Source organism: Denticeps clupeoides, unplaced genomic scaffold (genome assembly GCF_900700375.1).
Source record: "Denticeps clupeoides unplaced genomic scaffold, fDenClu1.1, whole genome shotgun sequence".
Lineage (NCBI taxonomy): Eukaryota > Metazoa > Chordata > Actinopteri > Clupeiformes > Denticipitidae > Denticeps > Denticeps clupeoides.
Window position 1 is genome coordinate 201,564 of NW_021630084.1, and position 21,799 is coordinate 223,362.

Genomic DNA, 21,799 nt, shown 5'->3' on the forward strand with positions numbered 1-21,799 from the left:
TCTAATTTAGAAAGATGGGGCAGATACCTTCTGCCTCTAATGACTGAATCCCTTCTTCTGCTCTCTTCCGCACGGCAGAGCGCCGCGTCAACCCGGCTTTCGTCACCAGTGACTCAACAGGATGGAGCCCCACCACGTGTTACCATGACAACAGATGAATGCACACCAAGGTCAGCAGCACGGCCCATCTCCGACGATATTAACCACTCACGTCACACATCATGAATCCTGCAGGACTTTCAGGATGAATAAAAAAAATGTTCAGCTCATGGTCTGGTCAGAAGTCCTCATGTTAGAGAAGCAAATAAATGAGCAAAAACCAGGTTCATCTCAGGCGAATCCTGAGCTAAAGAGTCAGAAGACACGATGGAACCGAGCTGGGAATGGAGCAGTGAACCTGATACCTCCACCCATCAGCCTGGCATTTAGAGACGGGAGGACCTTGCTGGGTTTTTAAAGCTCAAACCTGAGACAGAAAACCACATCAAACAGGATCGTATGCTCGAAAATTCCAAGATCACCTGCAAAACATGAAGGTTGTTAATCTCCTGAGAAGATCCAGGATTAATTGAAATGACTTATGTACTGTGGACAGAGTGTGTTTAATATATTACTTTTTATTTCTTTTTTTAACATCCCTTCATTAAATGATCACCTCTGAATGTTCACATAATCAAACTGTCAAAAATATACAAACAAACGCAGGCTTGTGCTATAATCTGGTCAAATGTGTAAAAAACGGGGGCGCTGGGGACACTGGAGGACGGTGGAGACATCATGCACAGCGTATGTCTGAGCACCAATGACAGAGGGTCGCTGGTCCATCAGGAACGTTCTGTTAGGCACATCGTTGTGTTTGTGTGAAGAAGGAGAGCAGGAAGGAGGAGAAAACTCGGAGTGAAATAAATAAAGAGCGTACGGGGTGATGGGGGTTCGGACCCTGGGCAGCTCAGAGGTTCTGTCAGATGCTGAGATCTTTGGGGTTGTAGGTCTTGCGTTTGGGTTGAGATAAGGTGCTGGAGCCTTGGCTGTACCGGGGTCTGGGAACGTTGTAATGGGCCTGAAGTCTGGAACGATTTTCTTCCTCCTCCTCCTCCTCCTCATCGTCATCATCATCATCATCATCATCGTCGTCGCCATCGTCCTCCAAGCCTCGGTAGCTCCGCTCTGGTGAGAGATCCCTCCCGAGGCTCCTGGTTCTGTAGCGGGCCTGGTGACTCGACCTCTCGGGGGAACGGCCTCTGAAGAGCGAGCTGTACCTCCTGTAGGCCGAGTCCTCTTCAGGACTCCGGGTCCTGGGCAGGGTGGCGTCCCTGTAGACTTGTCCTCGGGGGTCTCTGGCGGGCTGGATGGGTGACACGGCCCTGACGAGGGTGGAGGCGGGTTCTCGGAGCAGGTTGTCCCCTCGGTTCAGGCGCCCCAGGGCCGCTGGTTCTGTCAGGATGCTCTCAGCTCTGGAGGGAGGGACGGGTTTGGGAGGTTCTCGCAACGTGATTGGCTCCTCCTTTGGTTTGGCGTTGGCCTGTCTCTCCGCCAACGGGTCCCAGGATCTGGCCCGGTACCTGGGTGGGGACTGGTACCGTGACCGGTAGGGGGAGGAGTAGCGGTGGTGGCCGCGTCTCTCGGGGGACCGGCCGTGTCTCCGGCCGCGCCGGCTGTCCAGGTTGTCCTCGGCGCTGCGGGTGCGGTTCCGTCTCTCTGGGGAGCGGTGCCTCCTGTGGGGGCTGTGGTGGTGGTAGTGGTGATGTCGGCGGCGGTGGTGGTGGTGGTGGTGGTGTTCCGTGCTGGACCTCTTGTCTCCTCTCCTCCTGGAGGACCTCCTGCTGCGATGTCGACTCCGGCCGGTCCCGTCAGGAGAGCGCTGGCGCTGGTTGGAGTGGTGGCCCTGGTCCCTCTTGTTGGTGGCCGCCCGGGTCCTCCTGTCCCCGTTCTGTGATGGTTCGTGAAGATCTGTTCGGTAGCTGGACTCCAGTGGTTGTTGTGTCTGTCGAGCGGTCGGCGCTGCGCTCACTTCCGTAGCGTTTTCGACCCCGACGCGGTCGCCGCCGCCGTCTGGAAGACAGGACACGTCATGAAATGACTGCAGGTTCCCGACAGAATTAGTATCTGTGAGTAAACACACATGCGCTACGAATGACGGGCAGCCAAAGCCAGATTAAACCCAGGCCGGTTCCGTATTAACGCTCCCGTATGCAGCATGAAGCACGGACGTGTCAATCACGATGGGACATGTATAATGCACTCGGACGCGGGCTGCAACGTGAAAATGAATTCTGCGAATGTGCGAGACGAAAGATTATTAAATCTACAGCTCAGGGATGAATTCCATTATTTGCTGGTTCCATCTGAATTGGCAAGTGTCAATGTGCCTGGGACACGACTGGGAAACTGACGGTAAATTAGGACATTTTATTCAACTTCTTCTAAACATCTAAATGCGGTGAAAACCACGCGTTTCGTCATGGACGTGAACAGGTGGACACTTCAGTAGCTGAATAAGAAACCTGACTGGAACTCGTTCTCTGAGGGACGTCTAACGTGACAATGGAGATGCATGAGTCCGTCCGATTTGTTTGCATGGAGCAGCAGCAGCAGCAGCGACGCCACGAACAGGCGAGACGAGACGGACGCTCGGCTACAAACCGTGTTCTGGTTTTGTCCAGTTAGGTAGAGACAGGCCTCGTCCGGCTTGTCGTTTCTGACACAGTGCGGGGACGCCATCGCTGGGGACGGGGGACGAGCCCAGCAAACGGAGGGGGGAGGAAGATAAAAGACACAAGAATGAAGAAACAAGAGAAGAGCGGAGAATTTAGACCATGAGATCAGCAGAGAGATGCAGAGAGAAGATTCATCTGTTTTTTTGAATGGAAAAAAAGTGTTTATTTGCTCATGTTGTCAATCAAAGATAAGAGATTGTCCCAGAAATGCCCCGCCCATGAGTGGAAAACCAACAGACACAAGCAACCAGTAGTGAGCCCAACCCCAACAAACCCAGTGAGATGCGCTGACACACACACACACACACACACACCATATGAAGCAGGTTACATAGCAAGAAAAAATACGGACGGATGGACAAAAAGGTACAAAAATGTTACAAAAATATACAACCTCACAGAGATGTCAGATATCGGCGCAGGACAAGTGTCAAATCACATTCTCAACTTGACAAAAATACATGAATGAAAAAAAAAATAATCGAAATAAACAAATAACATAAACAAAAAACAAAAACAAAAAAAAAACACTTTTTAAGATGAACTGTGGCCGTCAATCAAAAGATCAATACATGTAAAAGGATTCTTCCATAAATATTATGGAACATGGCAGACAGTATCATGCAGCAGTAGATGTATTGTTCTTGTGTCTACATTTACGGTTCTGTACACGGAGCGGAAGACGTGGAATCAGGACCGGAACTGTGATTTTCACCGCGACTACCACACGACTTCTCAGTAGCTTACATTCACCTTCAATAAATATTATAAATATGATCAATACGCCTCACTGACTTGGAAACAGGAAAGCATGACGGCCTTTTCTTCTCTTTTCTTTATACAACTAGAAATAGCCATAAATCTGCAGACCATAAACATAAATCCACGCTTCAAAACATGAATCTTCAGCAGTTTGTTGTGGTTATTTTGTTTTGGTTTTTTTGACGTGCCACAGAAGACGCCCATCATCCAGAAGTGTCCCCTGATTCAAGCCCGGAAGTGAAGAGGGTGATAAAGGCAACAGGAGGAAGACCCAGAGCCCACAGGAAGCCCTGGAAGGTGGCGTCTCACGGGGTGAAGACCGGAGAGAAGGGAATGTTCTCATAGATGGACCCACCATATTCCGGCACGGATCCGTCGCCGCGCCGGAGCACCAGGTGCGCCCGGCGCCCGCCGCTTTTGATCAGTTCGATGGCACGGGCATGCTTCATCCCCTTGGTGCTTTCGCCGTTGATCTCCAGGATCTCATCACCCACCTGCATCGGGAGAAGAAGTTGAGACGTTCTGTCTTAATAAAACACAGCCGACTCCTCGCTTCACTCCGTAACAAGATCCAATCTCCAAAAGCAACATCCAGCAACCGCTGGACAGCTGTGAGAAAAATCTCCAAACATGCTGGCCAGATGGAGCAGAAACCACTCTAGAGCATGCCTGTATAAATGTTGGTAGTGGGCGTGGTCACATTGACTTTTTAAAGCGCCTGAAAACCTGCACGTTGAAGGCGGTAGTGGGCGTGGTCACGTTCACTAGGAATTAAAGCGCCTGATAACCTGCATGTTGGTGTCGGTAGGGGGCGTGGTCACATTCACTAGGAATTAAAGCGCCTGATAACCTGCATGTTGGTGTTGGTAGTGGGCGTGGTCACGTTCACTAGGAATTAAAGCGCCTGATAACCTGCATGTTGGTGTTGGTAGTGGGCGTGGTCACGTTCACTAGGAATTAAAGCGCCTGAGAACCTGCATGTTGGTGTTGGTAGTGGGCGTGGTCACGTTCACTAGGAATTAAAGCGCCTGATAACCTGCATGTTGGTGTTGGTAGTGGGCGTGGTCACGTTCACTAGGAATTAAAGCGCCTGATAACCTGCATGTTGGTGTTGGTAGTGGGCGTGGTCACGTTCACTAGGAATTAAAGCACCTGATAACCTGCATGTCGGTGTTGGTAGTGGGCGTGGTCACGTTGGCTGGAATTAAAGCACCTGATAACCTGCATGTTGGTGTCGGTAGTGGGCGTGGTCACGTTGGCTGGAATTAAAGCACCTGATAACCTGCATGTTGGTGTTGGTAGTGGGCGTGGTCACGTTCACTAGGAATTAAAGCGCCTGATAACCTGCATGTGGGTGTCAGTAGTGGGCGTGGTCACGTTCACTAGGAATTAAAGCACCTGATAACCTGCATGTTAGTGTCGGTAGTGGGTGTGGTCACGTTGACTGGAATTAAAGCGCCTGATAACCTGCATGTTGGTGTTGGTAGAGGGCGTGGTCACGTTCGCTGGAATTAAAGCGCCTGATAACCTGCATGTTGGTGTTGGTAGTGGGCGTGGTCACGTTGACTGGAATTAAAGTGCCTGATAACCTGCATGTCGGTGTTGGTAGTGGGCGTGGTCACGTTGACTGGAATTAAAGCACCTGATAACCTGCATGTTGGTGTTGGTAGTGGGCGTGGTCACGTTTTTGTACAGGGGATATTAGGAGTGTAGAGGACGGAGAGAAATGGAGAAAGGGAGGAGAAGGGCGCTGCGCTACACCTGGACGTGCTACGTATTGACAGGTCGGGGTTAAATAGTCCAGAATGAGGATGCATGGTGTTTGAGAGCTGTCAATCATGCGTACAGGCTCCTCCTCCCCATACAACATGTAAGTTCATCTTCTGGGTGTTTTGCTGCTGAGAATGGGGCCGGGTGTGTCTGGGGGTAAACGTACCCTCATCTTCCCATTGCGGACCGCCGCGCCGTCCTCCGCCAGCCTCAGGACGTACAGGTCCATGTTGTACTCGCGGCCACCGCGGAGGCTGAAACCGAAACCTTTATTGTCACGCTCCAGATCGACGGAGTAGAGCTCCGCCTCCTGCTGCTGAAAGACAAACGCAGACGGGCACTGTGACAGGTTCAGCCACCGGGATTAATTACTGATGCGCAGGAATTCTGGGTAACGGAGTTGATAGTCACACAGGCAACATCACCACCACCATCATCATCATCATTGGCCCTAGAGGTGACAGTGAGGAGTAGAACGCTCTGCTGTTCAGTACCTGCACAGTGGCTTGAATGGGGGCCATAGGGGGCGGAGCTTGAGGGGCTTTCGCCTCAAACGTCTCCTGTTTTGGTTTCGTGTTGCTTCTGCGAAACAGAAGAGAATAAAACGAACGCCGACGGGCAGAAACCGATATGAAACATTGGAGTGCTGGTCCAGGCCTGTGCGGGTTCCGATCCGAACTCACCGTGGCTCAGGTGCCGCTTGCTGCTGTGGCGTGTGGGTGGTGGTGATGGTGGCGATCTTCTCGGCGTTGGTCAGCAGAGACGCGTTGGAGGATTCTGGGAAGATCATGAGGATGGTGTGAGAGACCAAATTACAATCTTGATCGCAATATTTTATCGATGAGCTGAAACACGCTGCACTGTCGCTCTCCCAGGATGCACTGCTGCTGCTGCGCCGCATCATCTGACAAACGCACAGATACAACAGCTCCTCAATCCCAGCATTCCCTGCCCCCTCCCATCCCGTCTTCAGCCTTGGTGGAGCTTGGTGGAGTGTGAGGGCCCTTTAATTCCGGCCGGATGAGCAGAGGCTGGTGGTGATGAGGGAATCTTTAAAAAAAACTCGCACCAGCAGGTTCACATTTCCCACAACGTGAGGTCCTCCAACCAGGAGAGATCTTTATTCACCGCCTCGCTCCAGCACACCCAGCACACCCTGAGCCCCACATGTAGACAGGACAAGGTCTCACCGTCTCCAGGAATGATGCGCAGCGTGACGGTGTTCCCCGCCTCCTTGATCAGGTTGACGATGTCGGAGTGGGACTTGTTGGTGATTGAGCAGCCGTTGACGGCCAGGATACGATCTCCCACCTTCAGCTTGCCGCACCGGTCGGCCGGGCTGCCCTCGATGATGCGACCTATTTTGTGGGGCATGGCCACACATGCGTTTGCAGCTTTTGGGCAACGGCGTGTGTGTAATTGAAAGGTGTGTGTGTGTGTGTGTGTGTGTGGGTGTGTGGATGTGGGGACATGGAGGAACCAAGAGGATGAAAGGAGGACAACAAGAAAAGAAAAAAAGAGGAAAGAGAAGGTCAAGGGTTAATTCACCACGCCACCGAGCGAAAACGGCAGCCAAGTGTCTGTATGGAGTGGAAAGAGGAAACTCACACGCACACACACACACACACACACACACACACACACAAACACTGACACAGAGCGCAGCACGAAACAGACACCTGGACACCAGGACAGGAGTGGTACAGAAAGCAGGAGAAGTGTTTGTGGGACTGTGTATGTTTGTTTGTGTGTGAGTGTAAATGTGAGTGTGTATATTTGTGAGTGTATGTTTGCGAGTGTGTGTTCTGGCACCAGATCTTACCGAAGGTTGTCCCCGCCTCAGGCCTAGATACAGAGGAGACGATGACGAAGCCGAAGCCCTCGTTTTCTCCACGCTGGATCTCCACATCGTAGGGCTGGATGGTGCTGCTCACCACCGCACCGCCGGTGCTGCCTCCTCCTCCTCCGCCCCCGACTCCTCCTCCTCCGCCCCCGACTCCTCCTCCTCCGCTGCCGATGCCGCTGGTGCTGCCCGACCCAGAGCTGACCGTGTTGAGGGAGTTCTGGCTGCCCTGCGGCGTGCGCTTGTCCTCGGTCAGCGATGGCGCCTGGTTGCTGCTGTGGTGAGACGAGGCCGGTGATGGGGGCATGTCTCCATCCACCTTCGATGCTGAGGAACCCGAGGGAGAACCGGGGGAGAGTGAGTGGGAACGTTTTCGAACGCAGCAGATGCAGGTCTACAGGGATCGATTTTCAACAATCCTAACACAACGTTTCCTAATCCTTCTCTCCGTCTCCAGGCCAGTCAAGCTCATCTGATGAATCTTCTCCCTTTAAATCTCAAATGGACTGGGCCCATAACCCAGAGGTCGATGGATCAAATCCATCCTCTGCTAGTTTCCTCTTGGGCAGTGGTGGCCAAGCAGCCCCGTAATCCGAAGGTCATGGTGCCCACTGCTCACTCAGGGTGACGGTTAAATACACAAGATACATTTTGTTGTGTCACCGTGTGCTGTGCTGCAGTGTTTCACAATGACAATCACTTCACTTTCAGTTAGTGAAGTGAAGTGATTGTCACATGTGATACACAGCAGCACAGCACACGGTGCACACAGTGAAATTTGTCCTCTGCATTTAACCATCACCCTGAGTGAGCAGTGGGCAGCCATGACAGGCGCCCGGGGAGCAGTGTGTGGGGACGGTGCTTTGCTCAGTGGCTCCTCGGTGGCACCTTGACTTCTCGGGAATTGAGAAGTCAACCTTCTGATTCTCGGGGACCTTCTGATTATGGGGCCTCCTACCTCTAACCGCTAGACCACCACTGCCCCACAGAGTCCCGTTCTTTTACATTTACGGGATTTATCAGACGTCCTTCTCCAGTGCGACTTACAATCAGTAGTTACAGGGACAGTCCCTCCCTGGAGACACTCAGGGTTAAGGGTGTTGCTCAGGGACACAATGGTAGTAAGTGGGGTTTGAACCTGGGTCTTCTGGTTCTTAGGCGAGTGTGTTACCCACTAGGCTACTATAATACCACTTTTATTAACATGCGCTGCAGTATTTAATTTCTCATAAAATAAAATCTGTCCAGTAAGGCATAAATTATTAGCCGGGATTTTGCATAATTCAGGAATCTATTAATCTCTGAGCATTAGTGACGTGGGGGAGGTGCAGAAGTAAAAAAAAACAAGCGAACAGGCCCCGCAAGCACCAAACAGAAGAATTATTACCGCATAATTATTACGGCATGGTAACGGTACGCAGCAGAAACGCATCAGTCCCAAATAATCCCAGTGTACACCAAGCAGCCAATCAGAATCAAGCCTGAGCCTCACCCACAATTACACGCAGTATTTAAGATGCCCCTCTGGCTCAGGGACATCATGTCGGTGTACTTGTCACAGCGACAATAACGATATTCTCGTTCAGATTCAATTATAACTTTACGGCCCGTTTCTGGGCTTTCTTAAACCCCCAATGAGCTGATGATATTAAATAACCAATAATCAATAACTATTCAAAACCTTATTAGATTAGTATTCTCTGTTATATCATCATCTGTTGAGCGGAAAGCCCCGCCCAGCTGCTTACCTCCGTAGCCCGTCTTGCGTCTCACGGTCAGGTTGACGTGTCCCTGCTTGGCCGCCTGCTGCATGAGTTGGACCACCAGCTGGTGGGACTTGCCCACCACCGCCGTGCCGTCCACGCAGATGAGCTCGTCCCCGGAGCGCAGGCGCCCGTCCTCGTCCGCCGCGCCGTACTTCACGATGTGGCCGATGTAGATCTGCGAGAGGAGACGGTTCAGCACCAGAAACCCTCCTGCGGCCAATTAGTCTACAGATCTTGGCCAAAAACTACACAGATCTGGCAACCTTCTGAAGGTAAAACAGGACCGGTGTGGATTCACCAAGACTTCTTCATGGACAACTGGTGCTCTGAAGGTATTTTCCTCAGAGAGAGAAAGCAAAGCCCACATCAAAGACAGAGAGGAGGAGAACTGCTGGCTGTCTGGTCCGGCCAAAAAAATGGAAGTGGAAATAATGGAAGACAGATAATACTGTGAAGTCCACGCAGAGGACCCCTGCCAAGGCGGCGCCATTAAAATGAAGGGCAACTTCAAAAAGATCAGAATTTGCTCAGCGTGTCTGTAGATGTCAAAGCCAATCGAGTTGGACTGTCCGCCTCCCACGACGCGTCCTACCTGGACGACAGCGCGGACATCATTTCTTTGAAAACTGCTGAAGGTGGAAGTTGGCCTTGAATTTATAATTAGGAGGCAAACGATCCTGCTGAGGACAGATGGACGGGGAAGAGCGAGCCGAAGGCGGTCACTTACCGGCTCACCGGGCTCGTTTCCTCCCAGGATCCTGAATCCGAAGCCCGTGTCTTTCCTCCACAGGAAGATGTCCTGCTCCTGATAATCCGGCACTGAAATGACAAACAGATCAATTCAGCTACAAGACACGTGCACAAAGTCCCCGCCGACGTCCCCCCGCCACCGCGGCAGCCTGATGGCACCAGCGATCAGAAGCGCAGGAGGAAAAGAGAGAGGAGCATTCCGGCAGCGGCCTGGACACGTCCTATGTCCTCCTTCTCAGTCCAGACACTGCTCCTCACACCTGACCAGCCAATGAGAGATGCCGTGGCCTGTGGACGGGCACAGCGCTCATGTTCACAAAGCCGCAATGAGACGAACATGAAAGTCGCTTACAAGCCCTCGTTGTGAGAACTCCGCTCGGATCTGCACCACCTTCTGACCATGAAGCAGGTGCTCGGCAGTCATTACTCTTCCTGCCTCGCCCACGGTATCAGATGACCGGGAGGGAGGAAGCGCGCCTCCAAAAATGCTACAAAATGGCTGCCGGTGGGGGAGCAGGCATCATTCCATCTCCATTACCCTGCTGGGACGGCTTCACGCTACTCAGAGACGTGGTCTCCATCCAGCGAGCGACGGGGGATGCTGCTCCAAGGTGCTTGAAGAATGAAAGGCAGTGATGAAAGCAGGACCATGAGGAGAAATGAAGAGCCTCGCTTATCTCCAGACCTGCAGTCCCACCATTAAAACGGGCCGGTTAGAAACAGAACGGCGGCCATCAGAGCCGACACCTGCAGCTCCACACACCAGCAGGAAGAATCAGCGACAGATGTCTCTTCCAGAAGAGACAAGCGGCCACGCCCACCCAGCAGCAACAAGCGTCCTCCACCAAAGACATACTACTTACGCCTACTTTCATACATGCTCCTGGACTGCGCCCAGATCTTGAAGGGATCGGGCTTCTTCTGGATGGTGCCGTCCGCTGCCGGGTCCTGGGGGAGGGGCTGGGCCGGGGCGGGCGGGGCGGCCGGCTCGGGGGCGTGGAGGGGAGAGTCGGCGTGGACGCTGCGCTGGCTGGACGCGCTGTGCTGAGAGCTGCCCTGGCTGTCCTTCCGCTCCAACTGCTGCTGTGTGGAGGAACCGGGGGAGAAGAGGAATCAGACACGGACAAACACGCTTCCATTCGTTCATGCCCACCGTTCCCCGGACTTGTCCCTGGAATTAGTCCTCCTGGGTTCGTCTCACTGGACCGCTCAGCGTCCAACAAGCAACAAGGATTTATCCAGTCGTGCCCGAGCAGATGCCACTTTAATCAAAGCCATTCCAAGTCACCCATTCCGTGTGAAAATCCCACAGCTTAATTACAGCACTTTCCAAAGTCCCTGTGGTCCTGGAGCAGAAGACGTGGTGTGAAATGATGGCGTCCCATCATGGGCTACAGCAACATCACCTCAGTATGGACACCAGCAGACCATCAACAACCAGGAAAAGAACCTTTCACTGCAATGCACTCCTGCATCTTCAAACCACACACACACACACACACACACACACACCAGGCCTGGTCCCTGCAGACAACCCACACAAACTTAATAGGTGGTCATGTAACAAGCGACAACATCAAGTTGTTCTCGCGGTCGCAGCCCCAGCGCTGCCCTCCCATCAGCCCCCATTAAAACTCCACCAGCTGGGCATCAAAGCGTCCACCACGCCGAGGCACAGCAGGACACGACCTGCACCAAAAATAACCCAGAAACAACAGAGTGATGGTACTCACCAGCTTGGGGCTCTTCTTCGCAGGAGCCACCCCTGTACAGAAGAACAGAGGGAATTAATTAGTGACGTGCCTTAATAATCCACACACTTCATCCCCATTCAGAGGTGGCCGCTGTCCACAGAGACCCTCAAACTGCCACAAATGCACAGACTGTGTGTGTGTGTGTGTGTGTGTGTACATAAATAAGGCAGCAAGAGAGAGAGAGAGAGAGAGAGAGAGAGAACAAGGCAGCCACTCAGCTATTACCCATAGAGAAGGAGTCCAAGATACTGAACATTAAATTATAGGCAACCGTCAGTTCCCCTCTTACTGAAACCATCTTCCAGCGCCGAGTCGCTAGTGCCGCGCCGCACGTCCGTCCAAACCTCCTGCATCTAGAGGCAGCGCTGGCTTCTCTCGTCTCCTGCACGTCCTCTCTCTCTCTCTCTCTCTCTCTCTCTCTCTCTCTCGCTCGCTCTGCACCCTCCTATCCTCGCTTCCCACATCCCTCCCTCCTATGCCTGCCTGCCTTTCTACCATCTTTTATCATTCCAGCATCAACCATCTTTACATGAAACACAGAAACACAGGATCATGACAACAGGGCTCTACTTACATACAACCACCAAAAACATCTACATCTGCGTACAACTAACAACCATCACCAACATCTACATATAACCAACATCTACATACAACCAACATCTACATCTTCAAACAACGAATAACCACCACCAACATCTACATCTACATACAACCACCAACAACATCTACATCTACATACAACTAACAAATATCACCAACATCTACATATAACCAACATCTACATCTACAAACAACTAATAACCACCACCAACATCTACATCTTCAAACAACTAATAACCACCTCCAACATCTACATCTACATACAACCACCAACAACATCTACATCTACATACAACTAACAAATATCACCAACATCTACATATAACCAACATCTACATACAACCAACATCTACATCTTCAAACAACTAATAACCACCACCAACATCTACATCTACATAGAACCACCAACAACATCTACATCTACATACAACTAACAAATATCACCAACATCTACATATAACCAGCATCTACATACAACCAACATCTACATCTTCAAACAACTAATAACCACCACCAACATCTACATCTACATACAACCACCAACAACATCTACATCTACATACAACCACCAACAACATCTACATCTATGTACAACTAAGAACCACCACCAACATCTACATACAACCACCAAAAACATCTACATCTTCATACAACTAACAACCACCACCAACATATACATATAACCAACATTTACATACAACCACCACCAACCTCCTCACTGCTACTGAAATAAATATCAGTGCATTCAGGTGTTGTGTCAAGCAGCAACTGCAAAAACCAAACTGCTGGGTCCCACACAGACTCAGAAATAGAAATGGTCCCAGCGTTTAATCTCGCTAACCTCAATGTGTTCCCTCTCTCCTGCTTTCACAGCAACAAATGACCTCCAACGTTCTTCTATGTTTATTCACACCCAACACCCATCCGCACCCAACTTCAGGATGGGGTCAAGATCTTCTCATCCCCTGGGCAACAGCACAAGTGAGAAGAATGACAGTGAATTGTCTCGAGCAGAAAAAAGCTGCTGAAAAATGAACCTTTGTGTTAATACAGGAACACAATCTGGTGAGCTCAGCTCCAGCAGCCCAGTCCTTCAATCTTCTTTTATAAACCCAGCCATTCCACTTTCTTCCCCTCTGGCAACTTCTGACCAGATCTGGTCGAAGGCCCTTTCAGAGCAATGTTGGGAAAAATAAACACGAGCCAGAGCCGGACTTCACTGATGAAACCAATCTGCTCAAAATTAAGAGAAAAAGAAGCGTCTTCCAACAAAGCGACGTGAGACAGCGGGCCAGAGACGGGCTCTTGGGGCCGAAGCACACTGGACTCTAAACGGAGGACATTAATGAGAAGATTATGAGGTAAAAAGGACAGGAGCGTTTGGGCTCAGGAGAACAGTTTCCAACAGTCCAGCCCATCTGTCACCGCGGACATGCCACGAGAACACCAGACGGTCTCCTGGCAACTGCAGCCGTGCAAGGGGAGTGACAGACACCGCCTGGCGACCCTCTGGTCTACAGGGACACACTTCTGATTCGGCCTCTTGTAGAGGTGTGGTGTGCTGACTGTGAGCCCACTGACTCCTGTCTATTAATGGCCAGGTATGTTGAGAGTGTGTGTGTGTGTGTGTGTGTGTGGTGTGTGTGTGTGTGTGTGCGCTTTTCGCCCATCTGCCTTGAAAAAATATTGAATATAGCTGGACATTAATATGAAACTGTATAATAATATTAGATACCCGTTTGGCATTATGTTAGATGTTATATTGTATCTTATCTTTATGGTTTTGCATTATGAACAACAACATGTGTTCATTATTAAATAAAGGATCTTAAATGTAAACCAAAATGTAAACCAACGGTCTATATACGGACTCTTTTATACATTTAACTGATTAAAAAATGTATAAAAGAGTCTGTATCTAGACAGTTACACATAGCTTACTAATAAATGTATAAAAGAGTCTGTATGTAGACAGTTACAGATAGCTTACTAATAAACGTATAGAAGAGTCTGTATGTAGACAGTTACACATAGCTTACTAATAAACGTATAGAAGAGTCTGTATCTAGACAGTTACACATAGCTTACTAATAAACGTATAGAAGAGTCTGTATCTAGACAGTTACTCATAGCTTACTAATAAACGTATAGAAGAGTCTGTATCTAGACAGTTACACATAGCTTACTAATAAATGTATAAAAGAGTCTGTATCTAGACAGTTACTCATAGCTTACTAATAAAAGTATAGAAGAGTCTGTATGTAGACAGTTACACATAGCTTACTAATAAATGTATAAAGAGTCTGTATGTAGACAGTTACTCATAGCTTACTAATAAACGTATAGAAGAGTCTGTATCTAGACAGTTACACATAGCTTACTAATAAACGTATAAAAGAGTCTGTATCTAGACAGTTACACATAGCTTACTAATAAATGTATAAAGAGTCTGTATGTAGACAGTTACAGATAGCTTACTAATAAACGTATAGAAGAGTCTGTATGTAGACAGTTACACATAGCTTACTAATAAACGTATAGAAGAGTCTGTATGTAGACAGTTACACATAGCTTACTAATAAATGTATAGAAGAGTCTGTATCTAGACAGTTACACATAGCTTACTAATAAACGTATAGAAGAGTCTGTATCTAGACAGTTACTCATAGCTTACTAATAAACGTATAGAAGAGTCTGTATCTAGACAGTTACTCATAGCTTACTAATAAACGTATAGAAGAGTCTGTATCTAGACAGTTACACATAGCTTACTAATAAACGTATAGAAGAGTCTGTATCTAGACAGTTACTCATAGCTTACTAATAAAAGTATAGAAGAGTCTGTATGTAGACAGTTACACATAGCTTACTAATAAATGTATAAAGAGTCTGTATGTAGACAGTTACTCATAGCTTACTAATAAACGTATAGAAGAGTCTGTATCTAGACAGTTACACATAGCTTACTAATAAACGTATAAAAGAGTCTGTATCTAGACAGTTACACATAGCTTACTAATAAATGTATAAAGAGTCTGTATGTAGACAGTTACACATAGCTTACTAATAAATGTATAAAGAGTCTGTATGTAGACAGTTACTCATAGCTTACTAATAAACGTATAGAAGAGTCTGTATCTAGACAGTTACACATAGCTTACTAATAAATGTATAGAAGAGTCTGTATGTAGACAGTTACACATAGCTTACTAATAAACGTATAGAAGAGTCTGTATGTAGACAGTTACACATAGCTTACTAATAAACGTATAAAAGAGTCTGTATCTAGACAGTTACACATAGCTTACTAATAAATGTATAAAGAGTCTGTATCTAGACAGTTACACATAGCTTACTAATAAATGTATAAAGAGTCTGTATCTAGACAGTTACACATAGCTTACTAATAAACGTATAAAAGAGTCTGTATCTAGACAGTTACACATAGCTTACTAATAAATGTATAAAGAGTCTGTATGTAGACAGTTACACATAGCTTACTAATAAATGTATAAAGAGTCTGTATGTAGACAGTTACTCATAGCTTACTAATAAATGTATAAAGAGTCTGTATGTAGACAGTTACACATAGCTTACTAATAAATGTATAAAAGAGTCTGTATGTAGACAGTTACACATAGCTTACTAATAAATGTATAAAGAGTCTGTATGTAGACAGTTACACATAGCTTACTAATAAATGTATAAAGAGTCTGTATGTAGACAGCTACACATAGCTTACTAATAAACGTATAGAAGAGTCTGTATGTAGACAGTTACACATAGCTTACTAATAAATGTATAAAGAGTCTGTATGTAGACAGTTACAGATAGCTTACTAATAAACGTATAAGAGTCAGTATGTAAACAGTTACGGACAGCTCACTAATAAACATATAAAAGAGTCTTTATGTTGCTAGTAAGCTGTGTGTAACTGTCTACATACAGACACGTTCTCTTTGCCAGCAGCTTGCAGGGTGTCTCGATTACAGCCTCCAGCCAGTTCAGCAAAATAAAGAAATCAATTCTTCTTGTTACTGACACTCACCTTCTTGCCTGTTTGTTTGTGTCCTCTGGAGAAATTGATTAAAGCGTTTTTTTGGACAGAACGGCCTTATTTTAACAAATTGTCCATAAACGCACCGGCGTTCCTCGGGACAATAACAATCCCATAATGGTCCAGCCAAAGGGCCAGTCAATGCCATCAGGCCTTTTATCAGCGCTAAACATTTGGCAATAAGAACACCAGATCATTAGCATATCTAGCAGGACATCTAGAGTTCACCCAAACCACCACTTCCTGTCTGCCTGCTCCAGCTTTCCCAAAACCGGCAGCTATGTCTGAGCCTCCATCTCCACAGTCACCAACAGCGTCTTACACCCGCTCCACCACTCCCCAGAGGAGCCGCCATTGCCTCACTGGAGGCCTGCAACCTGACCGGGGCTGATGGGAATGGGCACAATTTATGGAGGTGATAAAGAATTCAGGCCAGATCAGCACAGGAACAGCTGACGCCACAGTCCCCGAAACAGGAAGAAAAGGAGAACAGTCACTTCCACCTACACAAAACACACACGAGGAGACGAGGAGAAAGGAAAAGCCGAAAGAGGGAACAGCTTTCTTCCCGAGTTCCACCCAAACACATTAGTGCATTAGTCAGTGTTGTAACGAGGATCCACACATGGACAGGGACAGAAGAAGAGGAGGAGACTCATCCTCCGGCTCCCGGTAAAGAGCACTAAATGGCTGACTGTGAAATGGCTTGTCACTGTTGAGTTATAATAAGAGGTTGTGGGACGGGGAGTGTGGATTGTAGTTGAGATGGTGCATGTGTGTGTGTGTGTGTGTGACACGAAGAGCAGCGATAAGTGCAGAAGGAGTAATTATGGTGGTAGTAGCCTAGTGGGTACCATCGTGTCCCTGAGCAAGACACGTAACCCTGAGTGTCTCCAGGGGGGGACTGTCCCTGTAACTACTGATTGTAGGGCTGATAAACAACAGTGGTGGCCTCGTTAAGGAAGCGGCCCCCAGAAGGTTGCTGGTTCGAATCCCGACCTGCCAAGATGCCACTGAGCAAAGCACCGTCCCCACACACTGCTCCCCGGGCGCCTGTCATGGCTGCCCACTGCTCACTCAGGGTGACGGGTTAAATGCAGAGGACAAATTTCATTGTGTCACCGTGTGCTGTGCTGCTGTGTATCACAATGACAACCACTTCATGTTCACTTCACTAAACATGACTAACAGTCAAGCGTATTGGATCTGAGGGCTTTCAATTCATCACATAACTCTACAGCTCTGAGACTTCAGGTGGAAATGACGCTTCCTTCCAAGAGTCTAAAAACCAGCAGCCAGCGAGGCTTGACGGATGGCGAAGCTCCATATTCATGAGACCTGAAGTGTGGTGTCCACCTAGGCTGTATCTATGGAGTCCACCTGTATCTATCTACCCTCACTTGTCACGCTCACTCAACTCCAACTGCCACCTTCTCTCTCCTTTCTCTTCTGTGTGTCTGTGTGTGTGTCTTCTCTGATGGGGACATTGTGGTTGAACCCACCTCTCTGCACCAACATGGTGACCTCTGTGCCTTTGGGGCATTTGCTCAGCATGTCCACCACCTGGTTGTGCGTCAGGTTCTGCACGTTTCTCTTGTTCACCTCCACAATGATGTCACCCTCCTTCAGACCCCGACAGCGAGGGTAATCCACAATCTGCTTCACCCGCTGTCCTCCACCCGACAGGCTGTCGGCTATAGTGAAACCGAAGCCCTTGTCTCCTTTCTCCATGTGGACGGTGATGAGCTCGGGCTGCGTGGCGATGGACGAGGCCAGCGTCACCACATCGCTAGGGTAACCGAGGGAGCTGTCAGAGGTCGCCTCTGCTGAGGGGCTGTAGGGCCGCGGCTCCTTCACGCCGTTGGTCACACTGGCGTTCTGGCTGCCGTGACTGGGCGGCGAGTCGTAGCTCTCCTGTCCATTCACGATGATGGGCTCCTTGTCCAGGATGGCGACCGAAGTCACCAGACTGGTGTTGGGGTCGTCGGGGTCAAATGGCAGTGGGTAGCCCCGACACAGCTCCAGGTCCACCATGGAGCCGATGGGAATGGACTGGAAGATCTTCACCACCTGGGCGTGGGTGTAGCCCAGAACACAAATGTCATTGACGCTGACAATCACGTCACCTGCAGGGGGCAGGAGAACAGAGACAGCGTCACCAGAGTATCATGCCACTGGCGCTGGCGTGTGCCGCGCAACACGTGACAGTAGAGAGGGCCGTGTACCCGTCTCCATCTTCCCGTCCAGGGCGGCGGGCCCATCCAGGACCAGGCTCTTGATCTGCAGGAACTCGTCCGGCTCGTCGCCTCCCACCACCGTGAAGCCGAAGCCGCGTCGGCTCTTCTTCAGCTTGGTGTTGATGAAGGTGCCGCTGAGCTCGGCCGGGTTGCGCGTGAAGAAGGGCTTCCCGCCTGGGCCGTGGGCACAAACAAACATGCGGGGTTAACGGCCACGGGCGCAGGGAACCTGGAAAGGCTGTGAAGCAGCAGCAGATCCACCATGCTGGACTGCTGAGGCTTGACAGTCTTCAGACGAGGCTTCCGGGCTTTCAAGGTCATGCATGATGAGCGCGATTCGAGGAGAAGCCGTGGCGCTCTACCCATGATGCCTGTGCATATCTCACGTGTGCGGGTTGAGGGAGTGTGCAGATGGACGTGCGCTCCAGTCCTGCGGTGATTGGTGCAAGTGGCGGGCCGATAATGGCGACTCTCTCTGCATTAGAAGTGCGAGTCAGGCACTGGCCCCCTGTGTTAACTACATCGCCGATGTTTTATTCAGCGCGTAACTGACAGGCCGAGGCGGCACATGGGAGCCCAGACGAGACAACAGGAGAGGAGGGTGCAGATAAAAGGCCAGAGGAAGGAGGGAGATGGAAGAGTCTAGATGAGAAAGTCCCCAATTGGAGACGGGGTGGAGGGTACGTACGTTTAGGCACCATGGAAGGTAACAGCGGGGGCCCGGACGGAGGGTCCCTGTACGTCTCCTGGTGGTTCGTGGCGTAGCTGGCCAGCGGCTCTCCGCTGGACGATTGCTCCTCGATCCATTCTGAAAGGTAAAGGTGCAGCATTCCTGCGTTTGGGACTTGATAAGCGCTCGGACGGAGAAATACTGCGTCATGTTTAACGTGCTTTTAATGCGCAGCATCAGCGCCCGGAATAAATCGATGGAAGAATAAAATTCTGCATATTGAGCTTCAAAGCGGGGAAAAAAAGTCAAGAGGCTATCCGGACCAGCACAAATTAAGCTGAGCTCGCTGAAACCCACACCGGCTCCTGCGTTCCGGCTGCAGCCGACATAAATCTTCACCACGTGGATCCAACATGCACACTCTTCACCTTTAAAATCGAGCTTTTCATATCGAGCACGTGTCGATTGTAAAAAAAAAAAAAACCTGATTAATGATGGAGAGCAGCATGTTACGATGAAATGATAGACCACGTGACAGACGAAAGCGCTCACCTTCGGCCGACTGCGGCTGCTCCAGCTGCTTCATGCGCTTGGCCTCCAGGATGGGATTCTCGTACTGAGTTTTCCTGTTGATGTGGCTGAGAGAGAGAGAGAGAGAGAGAGAGAGATGGGGGGGTAAGGGAAGCAGCAGAAGGAGAACAAGATGGAAGAGCAGGAGGAGAGAAGAAAGACGCATGGAGACGGTGATAAATGGTCGTACACGCGCTTTGGCAGCCTTGCTGGCAGCGGGCCGAGTGGCGCGGAGGAGAACCCGGTTCCACTGCGGGCCCGCATGGAACCCGCAGCTACTAAAGGCTCTGTGGCAGGAAGCCCAGGTTGAGATTGATGGTGGCCGTATTCAGAAAGGAAATGGCAGGAACAGATATTAAAAGATGCGGCGGGTCAAGCTATTAATAAGAGAAGGACTTACTCCACGTAATAAACGCCGTACATGGGATCGTCGATCTTCTCCCAGCCGGCCGGCAGCTCTGTGGAAGGAAGAGGAGATGCTGGCCGTCAGTCGCGGGCTGGAGGCTTTGTTCTCCGCGCCGGGCTCCAATTAAACTTCTATTGTCTCGCCCGTCAGACGCCGGTGTCCGTGTCAATCCGGCGGCAGACGGGGAGACGAGCGAGATGTTTCATCCGTCCTCCTCTCCAAACACACCCCGGACGGAGCTCCGGAGAGCAGAGATAATGAGCCCCTGAACTCTACGGGGATTTCACAAAACTCCACGTCTACTTTCCAACAGGAATGTACGGAGAATATGTAGAGGCGTGGAATTCAGGACCACATTGCCTGTGAGCGGCAGTAAATGTCCTTCCAGGTCCCAGGACGTCAGTTAGGGAAATAAGTCTGTAGAAGGCGGCAGGAAAACGGGCAGAAATGAAGAAACGAGGAGAAGAGACGCTCCATCTGAGCAACACCAGCCACATAGGTTCATCTAACTGGTGAAGAATGATGAGCGAAGGTAAATGGGCTTTTAGATGTTTCTCCTCCCTCATTAGCACCTCTGCTGGACGGAGGAGCTGCTTTGAAATGGAAGCGCCGTCGACGACTTCACACTTATCACCCGGGGGTCCCTCCGGCCCGCCCTCGCGGGGAAGTCGCAGCAGTCTGGTGACAAATTGGCCATTAAAGCCGCGGCGGACCACGTGCACCGGACTCACATCCACTAATGTCTTCGGTAAAGCAGAAATAACAAGACGCCGGATTCATAATGAGGTCCACACAACACACGGCGAAGCATTTCCACATAACCAGCTGCCACGGGGACAGAGCAGCGTGTGTGTGTGTGTGTGTGTGTGTGTGTGTGTGTGTGTGTGTGTGTTTCCCAGGGCAGAATGGCCTACCTAGCTCACTGTCCAGCTCCTCAGTGTGGACCCCTTCTTCTCCAGGGACAGTTTGCAGAGAGAAAGAGAAAGAACCAGACGGCAGGATGAAGGGCGAGTGGGAAACGAAAGATCGGTGATTTGGTTAGAATTCGAAGAGAATTAGAACAAAGCCAACGCACAAGGGGTGGAGAAAAAAAAAGCGATGTGGAGAGATGACTAGAACCTGCTTAATGAACAATAACTATTCAGAACAGACACAAGAGGGGAAAAGGCTGCGTTGACGAATCACGTCGGCCCAGCAGCCCATGCAGGATGGCGGTATGGCTTATTTATGACGGATGGTGTGAAGAACCAGGCTCCTCCTGCAGGATTTGGGGCTCCAGCGCAGCGTACAGGAGGAGAAAATCACTACACCGATCACACAGCCGCAGCTCAAGAGAGACCCCTGCAGGTCCCTTTAAAAACACCTCAACTAGATTTAGCACGATCACTTACACCACAATTTAGGAAAAAAATAAGTTTAAATATGACATGGCTTTGAGATTTTATGATGAATAAAGCTACAATTCAACGAACCCAACAAAGAAATGCTAAGATAGATAAAAAGATAAAAACAGCCCTATTTGCAGGTACGTCCCCAAAAAAGAAAATATGGATATACGTGCAAACATGTAGAAAAACTGCATGTCCATACCATCATCTTCACATTCTTCCAAAGGTTTCTGAGGTTTTTCCAGGCACCGGGGGTCAATCCAGGATGTGGTCTTTGTGTTGTGGCTGAGAAGAAACGGAAGAGTTGAGTTACAAAAAAACGCACCCTGGGATTTTATTTTATCTTTAGTGCCACGTGAAAACCAAGACCCGACTCTCGCTCTCGACGACAATAAACGAGAAGCTTGGATTCGACCGAGGGCACCAGATTCAGTGCTCAGGCTGAAACTGAAGATCTTACCAGGGTAAAAAAAAAAACGTAAATGCTCCACCTTTCCTAAGAAAAG

The 21,799-nt window shown here is 49.5% G+C and overlaps 1 protein-coding gene across 13 annotated transcripts in view; it reads right to left on the reverse strand.

Moving 5' to 3' along the window:
• Positions 1 to 597: 597 nt before the first annotated feature.
• The window catches only part of LOC114782569 (membrane-associated guanylate kinase, WW and PDZ domain-containing protein 1-like), a 59,250-nt gene continuing 38,048 nt past the window's right edge, over positions 598 to 21,799 (reverse strand). For 3 of the 13 annotated variants that reach the window (XM_028968403.1, XM_028968397.1, XM_028968405.1), the window contains 18 exons: positions 21,496 to 21,578; positions 20,820 to 20,855; positions 19,900 to 19,957; positions 19,482 to 19,567; positions 18,948 to 19,067; positions 18,248 to 18,433; positions 17,525 to 18,148; positions 11,342 to 11,373; positions 10,472 to 10,691; positions 9,586 to 9,677; positions 8,841 to 9,033; positions 7,072 to 7,419; positions 6,440 to 6,643; positions 5,933 to 6,026; positions 5,744 to 5,831; positions 5,416 to 5,565; positions 3,835 to 3,973; positions 598 to 2,052 (listed from right to left, as the gene is read on the reverse strand). In XM_028968403.1, coding sequence (XP_028824236.1) covers positions 962 to 2,052; positions 3,835 to 3,973; positions 5,416 to 5,565; positions 5,744 to 5,831; positions 5,933 to 6,026; positions 6,440 to 6,643; positions 7,072 to 7,419; positions 8,841 to 9,033; positions 9,586 to 9,677; positions 10,472 to 10,691; positions 11,342 to 11,373; positions 17,525 to 18,148; positions 18,248 to 18,433; positions 18,948 to 19,067; positions 19,482 to 19,567; positions 19,900 to 19,957; positions 20,820 to 20,855; positions 21,496 to 21,578 — 3,844 coding nt within the window. In that variant the 3' untranslated portion in view covers positions 598 to 961. Of the gene's footprint in view, positions 2,053 to 2,643; positions 2,724 to 3,834; positions 3,974 to 5,415; positions 5,566 to 5,743; positions 5,832 to 5,932; positions 6,027 to 6,439; positions 6,644 to 7,071; positions 7,420 to 8,840; positions 9,034 to 9,585; positions 9,678 to 10,471; positions 10,692 to 11,341; positions 11,374 to 17,524; positions 18,149 to 18,247; positions 18,434 to 18,947; positions 19,068 to 19,481; positions 19,568 to 19,899; positions 19,958 to 20,819; positions 20,856 to 21,495; positions 21,579 to 21,799 lie in introns of all 13 variants that reach the window. The other 10 variants (XM_028968410.1, XM_028968409.1, XM_028968404.1 and 7 more) reach the window with 8 other exon arrangements.